The sequence below is a fragment of the Carya illinoinensis genome, chromosome 2 (genome assembly GCF_018687715.1).
Source record: "Carya illinoinensis cultivar Pawnee chromosome 2, C.illinoinensisPawnee_v1, whole genome shotgun sequence".
In the NCBI taxonomy this organism is placed as follows: domain Eukaryota; kingdom Viridiplantae; phylum Streptophyta; class Magnoliopsida; order Fagales; family Juglandaceae; genus Carya; species Carya illinoinensis.
In genome coordinates this window covers 33,815,377-33,828,201 of record NC_056753.1, presented here as the reverse complement: position 1 = coordinate 33,828,201, position 12,825 = coordinate 33,815,377, and the positions used below count along the sequence as shown (strand labels likewise).

The 12,825-nt window shown below is 36.3% G+C and overlaps 1 protein-coding gene across 6 annotated transcripts; it reads right to left on the bottom strand.

Annotated features, from left to right (window-relative positions):
- Positions 1 to 395: 395 nt before the first annotated feature.
- LOC122301169 (DCN1-like protein 4) lies at positions 396 to 12,121 on the bottom strand. Of its 6 annotated transcripts, none has more exons than XM_043112324.1 (12): positions 10,425 to 10,696; positions 9,234 to 9,735; positions 8,843 to 8,952; positions 4,402 to 4,486; positions 3,580 to 3,654; positions 3,455 to 3,491; positions 2,980 to 3,063; positions 2,734 to 2,794; positions 2,526 to 2,632; positions 1,943 to 2,008; positions 706 to 841; positions 396 to 617 (listed from the first exon to the last, which is right to left on the bottom strand). In XM_043112324.1, the coding sequence occupies exons 2-11, from the start codon at positions 9,569 to 9,571 to the stop codon at positions 746 to 748; spliced, it is 1,059 nt and encodes a 352-aa protein (XP_042968258.1). In that variant the 5' UTR covers positions 9,572 to 9,735; positions 10,425 to 10,696; the 3' UTR covers positions 396 to 617; positions 706 to 745. The 6 variants fall into 6 exon arrangements, with proteins under 6 accessions (XP_042968258.1, XP_042968259.1, XP_042968260.1 ...); XM_043112325.1 differs by having other exon boundaries at positions 710 to 841; XM_043112326.1 differs by lacking the exon at positions 10,425 to 10,696 and having other exon boundaries at positions 9,234 to 9,242; positions 9,353 to 9,553.
- Positions 12,122 to 12,825: the final 704 nt, after the last annotated feature.

The window sequence follows — 12,825 nt, the reverse complement described above, 5'->3', positions numbered from 1 at the left end:
TTGATAGAAGGTATCGAGCCACATCAAGAACCGTCATTCTTTAAGAGGAGAAGACCCAGTTGGTTTATTAGGTTGTTCATATTGAAGATAAAACATTAAGATGGAATTCTAACTAAAGAAGTACTACAGACAGACGGATTACGTAAAAATTAAATCACAAAATAAAGATATGTTAAATCTACTTTATCACAAAAGTAATTTTACAATCTGAACTACGTCAAATCACATAAGTGATATCACTTTATGAGATTACTTTTGTGTAATCACTTTGCAGCTAAAGTATTTCTCTTCCAAAGAATGCCTCGCCAAGTCTATAATTCACATTCATAATTTGATCGCAACAACATAAAAGGCATATTATAAGCAGGCTTAACATATTAGTAACTTACAGCAGATAAGAATAGTACGAGCATCCATGTATAAAATGACGGTGTGAACCGCAACAACAGTGAACAAAAAATATATCAAGACTTTATCTGTAACACAAATAAGTAGCTTCCAAAGGTGAGGAGCTAGGCCATGAATTTTATGTTTAAAAGTAAATGGAGAAAAAAAAAAAAAAAAAAAAAGAAGAAAGGGGAAATCCTCAGGCCTTTGATGTGTGTAGTCCGAGGGTCCTGCAAACATAACAGTGAACTCGACAAAAAGTGAGATGTATTAAAAATGTGATGAAAAAAACTTTGGGGAAGGGGGTTTCAGGCTTACCTACTTCAACAACAATTTTGGTTTACAGCAGGGATATTAATTAGCTCTGCTTTGCTTTCAACCATTCAACAAAATTGTCCAGAATCAAGGGCCAAGCAAGGTTAGGATCATAATTACTAAGTTCCGGAAAGCTAATCTGCAAAAAAAAAAGTGTCAATGTCAGGTCAGATTTTAAAATGATAAGCCATAAATCAACACACACCCCTCCCGTCTTTTGAAATCCACCAGCTAAAGAAAATCGCTTCTATATTGGATTTGAAAAGAAGGTGCTCAGCTCAAGACGTCTAGGGAGAAAAATTTTTATTCACCTACAAAACGAATCATTTTCCACTCCATAACCCACTTACTTTTCAGTCTTTATCATTTAAAAATTACTATTCATCTTTAGCCAATTTTGTTTGTAGCGCCAAACCGTCACGTGGTTTGGTATGATTCATTTTGGAAGAATTTAGTCCTAATGCTGAGAAAACTTGCAGGAAATCTGTGCTTATAGAAATCAGAGGTTCTCTGACCAAAACAAACGAAAAAAAAAAAATGAAGGGTCTGATCGTCAGGTGAAATTATACATCTTCCACCAATGCAATTCATTTAAAAGGGAATGCCATGGACTTGGCCTTGAGTTGGATCATAAAAAATATGTAAAGTCTGTCTTACAAATGCTTTGAAATTGGAAACGTGTAGCTCTATTTACAAATTTTATAACGGTAATGCTTGACTACCCAACTGCTATAGATATCTCAAACACGAGGTTGTGGTGGATTAATTTAGAATCCATTCAGTGTAAGTTGCAAATAAAAACTTCACCCCAGACAACTCAGTGACCTTTGCACAAGAGATGATTCATTATATGTGAGTTTTCACTTCTTCATGAAACAGACAGGCACTTACCCACCCGTGGGTAGCCCAAGTGGTAAGGGTGAGTTTGTGTGCATGAGCCCCATGTCACAGATTCGATTCTCTAGAATCAAACTGCGATTTAAGTGGGAGGTAGTCTCACTGGGGGTTTAGGTTCCATGGATGAGTCCCTGCCGGTTTTTTTTTTTTTTTAAACACAGAGGTACTTTTTGAGTTGGTATGGTTATCCTCCCCCCCGCCCCCCGCGGGGCTCTGTTTCTTTCTTCTCCAGAAACAAGGTAATAAATTGTCCATGTGAGTACACATGCGTACAAATACAGTATAGGTCAAAAAGAAACAAATAGGGAGAAACACAAGCTCTATAACCAAACTTTAATAGTACCTCATTGCAAAAGCGGTAGAAGCCCATCCATTGGTCCATGTTTATGACCTTGTAATCATTCTGAGTCTGTGTTTGGAACACAAACATACAAGAACCAGTTATTCATTTATTTTGTTTGCATATGAGAGAGAAAGAGGAGAAGGTTATGTATGATCAAGCATTACAAAATATTAGCATCACTTATAAAGAGGATTTTTGCTTTCTCGTCTAAGCCTATCAAACCAATCAGTTTGTAACCACATCATACTTCTTACAAGAGGTAATAGATCTCCGCAGTCTCAGCAGAAAAGCGAAACAAGTCAGCAAATCAATTCTAATTTTCATGGAATATGGCAGAGTTCATTGGTATAACAATGCCAAACAGTTTATCATTAAGCTGGAAAAACTAGAGTTAAGCTGGAACTACACATATTTAGCAGCTTACATTGAAGTGAAACCTTCCCTCACAACTATACAAGAGGGCTGCAGATCTATCAATCACGACAGTCAATAAATAACATAACCTAACAACTATAACTGTGAAAAAATGACCAAAAAAAAAAAAAACAAAAGGAGGAAATACTTCAACTTAGGCATCACTCACCTTTAAATACTGAATAAACAAGTTGACCTGTGCGTGAAATTGGGAGCCTAAAACAAGATCCAATAATTCGCATATGCTCTCTATATCTATGCTCTTTTGTTTCTCCTCTGGCAGAATAAATAACAGGTGGTTGAAAGTAGAAGTAGGAAACTATTATGAATATATATATATGTTTCAAGATTGCACGAAATGGTGTAAAAAATTGTACCTGTTAAACAATATCGAAATGCATAGGAATAGAAATCCACAAAGGTCGATGGCCTCTTAACCTTCTCAGGGAATATTTGAAAAATGGAAAAATTAGTAGAATTACAACCTTTTTTTAATTAACATCATCAGTAGCAACATAGCATCTTATGCATGTTATAAACATATGTAATTGCTGGTAAGTTTCCAGAAAGGAAACTTCTTTTTTTAGTTAGTATCTGAAAAAAAACTAGTTCAGATATTTTACCTCTTTCTCCAGCTCTGGGAGTGCCTTTTTTAATTTATTTATAGTGTCAGCCCTCAGTGCTTTAAGGCCTCTTCGCCACTCTTCCTGTAAGATAATTAGCATCATCTCAATATATGAATGACCGTAATAAATAGGCAACATGGTGTCTAGTGCAGGACAAACACGAAGAATTGAACAGGAGTAAGAAGAAGAATGCACTACATTTCTTCACGGTGATGTATTAGTTTGTGTTAGTGTTAGTATTAGTTTACTTGCGCATGCTTGAAATATATTGCTTGTCCACTTGGTGATGCTTTGAGCTTTTTATAAAAATTACTAGATGTTTCTCGATGATCTATGGTGATGTTGACAAGTATATAAAAATTTTCAAAGAGTATTGAAAACAATAATTTTCTATTATGTTCATGTAACAATGTAATAAAAAAAGATGAAGAAAAGAAAAGAAAGGAAAATGCTGTATATAAAATATCCTTACCAGGATAAAATATCCCTGTTTTTCCGCTTTCATTTTCCTGGAACGTGTAGCCATCAATTTTAATACATGGTCTAGAGGATGAAATATAAGAACAGAAATATACAATAACTCTATAAAAAGCTTACCAGGCAAGCATCAAGATCCTCACATCAGTATGATCTACTTCCATATCTGAACAAAGAGTTTCAATTCCCTCTGGGCTGTTGAAAGAAAAAAGTACATATATTAGGATTGTGCTTGCATTTCCAACATGAAAAAAAAGCTTCCCATATAGAAAAGTTAAAAGACAGATTTTGACACCAAAGGTAGTCATCATAAAGGTTAGATGAAATAGATCAAGTTTCTATTATAAATAATAAGTAATTGGATAAATTTTTTTAATAAGTAATTGAATAAATATAATACATCCTCAAGATTACAACCAAAAATCTGAAAAAAGCTATGGAATCAAAGAAAGAATCAAATTATAAAGCTCAAAAGGCAGCCAGTAAAGCAATGAAGAAGGCAAAAGCAGTTCAGCAAGTTCCTAGTGAGCTCCAAAGAAGAACTTCCCTCTATTCACACCATTCTCATGATGACCAAAATTACCTTTTGACATAGCAAACATATGCATAGCCATGCCTTTGAATGCAAACATCAGCCTAAGTGAAGTTGAAATCTATGTAGAGGTTTAACAAGTTGTACATGACTAGTCAAAAGAATGTACAAATCAGCCTAGCATGCCTTCAAATTTAAATAAATAAAGCTAAGTAAATAATTACATATAAAAGTAAGTGCCAACCAAAACTGGATTACAAGTCTCTGTAATACCTAAATTGTAAAATACAACCGATCAAAAAAATACTTAAATTGTAAAATACAACTTTAAGTTTTACACAGTTTAAAAGGCAAACAGTTAAATACTAAAGCCACAGATAAGAATCTGAACTTTGATAGAGTAGACTTACTCAATCATACCAGAAGACCTATTTGCATATGAATGAAATAGGTTATCGATTCGTTCCAACTCTTTTGAAGTTGCTTTACTTGAGGCTGAAAAGATGAGATTGATACTGTTATAAAAACCGGCAACTATTATAACAACAATTGACTAATGAAATAGTTCAGACCACAAATACATAAGCGATGGCATGATAAATTTTTTTTTTTGATAAGTCGGCATGATTAATTTTTATTTCAATGTATTCATAACAGCTATCGCACAACTCAACTAAGCCATAAGTGGGCTCTGTGGATCCTCCTCATCCATTAAATGGGACTTAAGATGGAGCATACACACTAAATTTAACTGTCCTCCCATTTACAAGAAAGCTGTTCACACTTTTTCCAATCCATGCAATAATTTACCCAACTATTTCTTGCTGAAATATCTGCAAAATTCTCAGAAAAAGAAAAATGAATGGCCTGTTACTAAACTACAAGTTCTGCATCATTTCCAAAAGTAATACTTTGTTTGGTCATATATAGAAAGTGGGGTAAGTACAAAAGTAATAATAATGATAATTTTTTAAGGTTTTCTTCCTTACACTTAATATACTCTCCAAATCTCATCTATTTTACAGAGGTAATTTCAGTTGGAACAAAGGAAATGTCAACCTACTTTACTCACAATTCCCTTTATTTTGGCTTCCACAAGGAACCATATCTAAAAAAGAAAAGAACTGCAATGTTTCTTTTTCTTCTCTTTGCTCAAATTTGCTTTTTTCCCTAATAAGCTCCGATTCCTTTTAGATAAAATGGTTAACCTCTAGCCAGAGAACGTTTGCATGATATATGAGGTTAAAAAATCCAACTTTTATTGGGATATCAAGGTTTGGTCACCCTCTAGTTCTTTCCACGTCAAATCCTTCTTTCGGATCTTGCCTTGTGCTAGAAGGCAAAAATGATTCCTAACAAACGAACTTTAAAGTCTTCCAATTTCCTCTAAATTTATCCTTTTTAGCATGTTATCCAGCAGCTTCACATAAATTCTTAACGGTTAAGAAGATTCTCTGGTCATGGACTGTGCAAATTAGATGGGCATTTTCACTTGAGCTTTCTTTGTATCAATTCAAAAACACTTTTCTTTGTTAAGAAGAGTAGGGTATAAAATGAACTAGGGTCTAATCCATTAGAAGCCCATTGTCACTGGTTGACCAACATACAAAAAGGAGAAAGTGATACAAAACCAGTGAGATTCAGCTACTAAAGTGATAACTCCAGAAAAGAAAGAAAACCCCTATAAAATGATGGGACCTCACACAACCACAGAATACTCAATTCCCATGGAGAAGGATTTGGCGAGATATGGCCTCCCAAAGCGGCATTTTTTGTATGGACAATAGCATTGGATAAGATCTTGACGATGGATAATCTACGGAAACATAAGGTGATCACAGTAGATTGATGCTGTATGTGTAGGAAAAATGGTGAAACTATGGATAATCTACCGTTGCATTGTGAGGTTGCTAGAACGTTATGGAATCAAGTGTACAACAGATTAGAGTTAGCTTGGGTTGTGCTTGCCAAGGTTGGCCTGAATACCCTTTTCATTGGTTTCCTTCATATATATAGAAGAGAGATACAATAGGGCACCGAATGTTCATCGTGATTTCAATGCCTAAATTGCTGCTGGTTTACACGTTAAGTATTTACACATTAAGTCTATTTACAGCCAAACTATTTCCTGCTATACTATCTAAATATAGAAATGCCTAAATTATCTCTGTACCATCCCCCCTCAAATTGATGCTGATGAATCAAGAAGCATCAATTTGTCAACCAAGAACCGATACCGGATCCGAGAAAGGGCTTTAGTGAATATGTCTGCAGTTTGACGTTCAATGGAAATGTGAGGGAGAGTAATCACATGTTTGTTAAAGGATTCACGTATGGAATAGCAATCGATTTCAATATGTTTCATATGCTCATGGAAGACAGGATTAGCAGCGATCTAAATAGCACTGATATTATCAGCATTAAGAGGAGTAGGATGCAACTGAGGAAAACCAAGTTCACCCAATAACCCACGAAGCCATGTGATCTTAGAGCATGCGGAAGACATAGCACGATACTCAGACTCAGTAGAGGACTTGGAAACTCTGTCTAGCTTCTTACTCTTCTAAGAAATGAGTGCATTGCCTAAAAACATGCACCAACCAGTAACAAAGTGACGAGTATCTATACATCCGGTCCAATCAGCATCACTATACCCCACCAACTGTAAGGAAGATTCTTGAGGAAAGAACAACTCGTGTGTGGAGGTGCCCTTAAGATATCGGATAATGCGGCAGATAGCGGCTAAATGAAGATGTCGAGGAGCCTGCATAAATTGACCAACTTGCTGCACAGCAAAAAAACCAACTTGCTGCACAGCAAAAAAAATGTCAGGAAGAGTAATTGTCAAGTAGTTCAAACTCCCAACAAGCTGCCGATACAAGGATGGATCTGATAAAAGCTCCCATTCTTCCTAACGAAACTTAAGATTTACCTCCAAGGAAGTAAAAACAGAGTTACCCGATTGGAAACCACCCAATGAAATAACGTCTTGCGTGTATTTGTGTTGGTGTAACAACGTACTAGTTGGAGTAAGCTGCACCTCAAGGCCAAGAAAGTATTGCAGGGGACCAAGATTTCATGTGAAAAGAGGCCTTGAGATGCTGTTGTAATTGCTTAATTATCTCAGTATCAGAGCCAGTAATCACAATGTCATCGACATATATGAAAAGCAATTCGATTCCTGCAGAAGTCTTGCGAAGAAAAAGAGAGGAATCAAACTGACTCTGAGTAAAATGAAAAGCAAGTAGGTTAGAGCGAAATTTGTCAAACCATGCACGCTGAGCTTGTTTCAGTCCATACAAGGATCAGCATAGCCGACAAACCTCCGATGAAGGTGTAGTAAACATGCTGGGAGGTGAGGACATATAGATTCCTTCATTCAAATCCCCATATAGAAAATCATTCTTCACATCTATCTGCCGAAGAAACCACTCTTGCGATGCAGCAAGTGTCAAGATGGTCCGCACAGTAGTCATTTTGGCAACAAGTGCAAATGTCTCTTCATAATCAATACCATACTCATGTCGGTTCCCAAGAATCACGAGACGGGCCTTATATCTGTCCAGTGAGCCATCAACTTGAAACTTGACTGAGTACATCCATTTACAACCAACAAGTTTGACATCAGAGGGACAAATTATAAGATCCCAAGTGTGATTGTCTTGAAGAGTTTGGATTTCCTCTTGCATGGCCTTATGCCAACACGCTTGGGTGGATGCCTGGGTATAAGAGTGAGGAACAAAAATAGTGTCGAGAGTGGCAGTAAGTGAGATGTGAGGAAAACCATACATATCTGGTGGATGTGTAACTCGGGTGGAGTGTCGAGGTATAGGAACCATAGAATTAGATGACGGATCAGTGTCTAGAAGGGGTGCTGAAGTAGGGGAAAGACGTCGATGATACACTACGCTTGGCTGAAATCGTTTAATAAAAGAAGGCACATCATCAAAAGCGGGAAGAAGAGTAATAGGAGGATCAGAAATAACCTCATATTGAAAGAAATATTGATTTTCGAAAAAAATACATTCCGTGAGATTCAGAATTTATTTCCATGAGCATCAATACAAACAAATCCTTTCTGAGTAGAACTATATCCCATAAAGGCACACGTGATAGACTGTGTAGCAAGCTTGTTACGCTCAATAGGTAGCAAATGAACAAAACAAACACACCCAAAAGTATGAAAGGATTGATACTTAGGAGATATGCCAAATAATCAAAAATATGGAGAATCATAATCTAAAATGGCAGTAGACAAACGATTGATCAAATAGACAGCGGTAGATAAAGCTTATACCCAGAATTTAGAAGGTACAAAAGAATCAATCAACAAAGTACGGACGACATCTAAGAGATGACGATTCTTACACTTAGCGACTCCATTTTGTTGAGGAATATAAGGACAATAACGTTAGGAAATGATCCCCTTTTGCTGAAGAAAATTTTGAAAAGAATGAGACATGTACTCCCCCCTTGAGTCAGAGCGTAAAGTTTTTATACAAGTACTGAACTGTGTTTCGACAAGCGCAACAAATTTTTGAAAGATGAAAAACACATCAACTTTAGAACAAAGAAAATATATCCAGGTGAATCGACTATAATCATCGATAAACATCACAAAATAACGATATTGACCATGAGAAATAACAGAACTCACACCCTAAACATCAGTATGTACAATCTCAAAACAGTTAGATGCATAACTACCATGCGCACGAAAAGGTAAAGTTTTACTTTTATCGCGACAACAAATAGCACAATCAAAAGATATAGAATAAGAAGAAAATGAATCTTTATTGCTCAAAAAATCATGTTTTATAAGATGAGTCAAGACAACAGAATTAGGATAACCTAATTTCTTATGCCAGACTTCAGTAGTATTGACAGTAGCCGTACAAGCAAGAGAAACAACATTGGGAATAGAAAACTGTAAGGGAAATAAACATCTCTGACACCTAATCCTGCACAAGACAACCACCATGAGAAAAGTGAACATCACAATTATTATCTACCAATTGTCCAACAGAAATCAAATTGGTAGACAATCCAGGAGAGACAAAAACATCGCGAAATGAAGAGCCCAAATTACCAACAGCTGTAATAGGAAGAATATTGCCATCAGCGACTTGAATATTTTGCATGCCTCTATACTTACGAACACCATGGAGACCCGTTGTATTACCAGTCATATGATTAGAAATGCCCGAATCAACAATCCAAGTAGATAGGTTAGTACCCGTACCTTGCAAGCCTAAGGCCGTAAAAGCAGACAATCATTTGTTGGACCATTGCTAGTGTGAGAACAGATGAATCAAAGCTTACAGTAGGCGGCACAGAAGAAGAAGAGGACTGAACAACAATCTGAAAAGCTTGGGATTGACGATTCTGAGGCCGTACTCGACAGTCTTTGATGATATAGTCATCTTTCTTGCAGTAGTTACAAACTTTCTTAGGACAATTGCGAGCAATATGACCAAATTCCTTGCAACTGAAACGTTGCAACTTGTTCCTTCTTCTCACTTGAGCTGCATAGGCTACATTCACAGTCTCAGAAAAGATATTCTCAAAAATCATACACATCTGAGTGGATAACCGTTGTTCTTCACGCAACAAATCTCCCAAACAAATATCCAAAGAAGGAACCGGATTACAGTTCAACAAACTAGCTCGAACGGGCTCAAATTCGGGTCAAAGCTTCATTAAGAACTGATCGCGTTGACTCTCAACATGAACTGCTTGAAGAGCTGTGAGTGCCATAGTGGGAACCTTAGCATAAACAATGGCAAAATATTCGTTCCAGAGGTTACTAAAACCATAATAAAATTGTGCGATAGGTAAATTGCCTTGACTATAATTACTAATTTCCAACTCTAATTGGAACTTCCGAACACTATGATCTTGGTGGTAAATAAGGTGAAGATAATCCCACATAGCCTGAGCCGTAGTAAAACTACGAAGATTGGTCACAAGGTGAGACTCAACGTCCCCAACAGCCAAGAGATCACCTTAGCATCCTTAACCTCCCATTGTGCAAATTCCTTTTCATCATTGGGAACTTGACCAGAACTATCAATATGATTTGATAATTCCTTCCCTCTCAGCATTTTAAATTGAAATTCCCACGCAGGAAAATTTTTTCCAGTAAATTGAACAATAGTATTTTCAATAGACATGATGAAAGGCACTAAAAATAAGCCCAAAAAGTAAAAAAATTAGCCCAAGCACTTAACTCAAATCAGGTCCAAATCCAAATAAGAGCCCAACAGAAATAAAACTTTAAAATGAAAGCCCAGTTCAACAACACAGCAAAGAAATAAATATGCTGATGTTTTCCTCAAGAGAGTCACGACCACCTCACGGCAAAGAGAAATAATAAGCCCACTAATGCAAGAAATAATAAGCCCACAAGGAATAAGCCCAAAGAACACAATACCTGCCTAGCCCGCAAGAAATAAGTCCCTATATTCAGACAATGGCGCATGGAGAAGTGGCACCCAGCTACCCCGAAGCAAGCCCAAGACGTCGCAACCACCACAGAAAGAGCCAATAACCTCGCAACCACCAAATGAAGCTGCTGACCACCACAAAAACTTCCGACCACCACTTGGCCACCCACAGAAGCTGCCAACCACCTCACAGCCACCGATAAACGCTGTCAACCTCCACAGAAAGTACCGATTGCCACACCAAACAGCACTCGCAACTCTCAAGTAATCCCAACAACCACCAAAGTGACAAGCCCACGAGTCGGAACCCAACAAACGTGTTAGAAAACACTCACCACAAACTTAGAAACTCACCAACGTGCGAGAACAGAGAAGAAAAACAATTCCTATCGTCGCAACTCAGAAACTCTTAAGGATAAAGACCACAAAGAAACGATAATCAGAGTAAAAGCTCTGATACTATGTCAAGGTTGGTCTAAATACCCTTTTCATTGGTTTCCTTCAAATATATATAGAAGAGAGATACAATAAGGTGCCGAATGTTCAGCGTGATTTTAGTGCCTAAATTGCTGCTAGTTTTACTGTACACATTAAGTATTTACACGTTAAATCTATTTATAGCCAACCTATTTCTCTGCTATACCATCTAGATATAGAAAGGTCTAAATTATCTCTATAACACTGCCTACCACAGTGGCACAGGTCATGGCCAGTTGGACAAATCTCGAAATGACCGGACATTTGAAGATAATGAGCGTTCGTTAGAAGAACTTAGATTGTTTTTTGTCAACGCTCTTTTTCTTTGGGCCACAAGTGTAGATTTTTGTGGCCTCGATTTTTATGAATTTCTAGTTTCCATTTCCTCTTCCAAAATAGGGTTATCTTTTGTATACCATCTTGTGTACTTGAGATATGCCTGTTCATATCAATATACTTTTACTTATAAATAACAATGATGGGACCTCTATAAACGTAAAGAGAACTTCTCTACACACTAATAGGATTCTCTCTCCAGATTTTTACAGGAACGACATTTTCTTGAATCTTTTTCCAACTCTATTTTTTCTATCATATTGAGCACAAAGTGAGACCATGAGAAATTGTAAAATCATCTAATATAGTAGATTTTGCCATCAGACGACAGGTGATGTATAATTTTATGCCAAAACACGTTAATCCTCGTGTCTCTCTTTATTTAATTCAAAAGAATGAGCCATTCAATTGCACCATATGCACACATGATAAATGAAAGAATTAAATTCAAAACACGAGCTCGTGAACAACATAATTGATTTTCAAATCACAATTCACATATTAACGCCGAAGATTAACCTCAAATTCAGAGAAAAAGAATTAATAACGGAATTCAACGGAACAAATTGAACCATCGGAAAGAGATAAGGTAGAGGGAGAGGATCGAATACCGGAGCGGAAGATATCGGTGGGCAAAGAATTGGCCGACGACGTCGAATTTGGTTGACCCGTTTTCCTGGATGCAGAACGTCGCATCTTCAGGAATTCCAGCGAGACAGGATCGGAGAATCAAGACCAAACCTCGATGAGCCAAGAAGCTAATCGTCGCTCGGAAGCTCTGCTATGCGGAACGCCAAATCGAGAGAGAGAGAGAGAGGGGGGAGGGGGGTGTTCTTGTTTGGTTTACTCGGTTTTCTGAATGTATATATTTATAAAAAAGAAATAGAAATGACGTGATATTGTGTCAGTGGGCTGCGTTCGAGGGCGGTCGGATTTTGTTTGATTGATTGCTCAGCCCGCCCATTGGATGGTTCGTTTACGTTCAAGATTTCCGTAATCGAAAATTCTATATGCAGTTATTTTTGTAAATTTTTTTGTACACTCTAATAATATAATTAATTGTGTATTAAAAAAAATTAATCCAACCAATCATATTAATAGAGTGCATAAAAAATACACAAAAATAACTGTATAGAACATTACTCTTCTGTAATTTCCGTATACAAATTGTCATCCACGCATGCAATAGTAGTCTCAATTGGTCATGTATAATGTGAAAAATATAAAATGTAAAAATATAAAACAAAAATATAGTTATAAGTATAATTGTATACTAATTTATATATTAATATGATGTGATTGGTTAAAAAATAAATTTTATTAAAAATAATATTAATTTAAATTTTAAGTATGAATAAATCAATATTAATATACAAATTAATATGCGACTGTACTTATATATAACAAAACTCAAATATAAAATATTTGAAGAGAAGTTCATAAAACTGAACTCCCATCGATTAGGTAAAATATTTTATAAAATACAAATTATTACAGTAGCTCGTTACATGTAATGGATATTGTTTATCTTTTAAATTATTTATAATTCATTTATTCTCTTATTTTTGTATACTT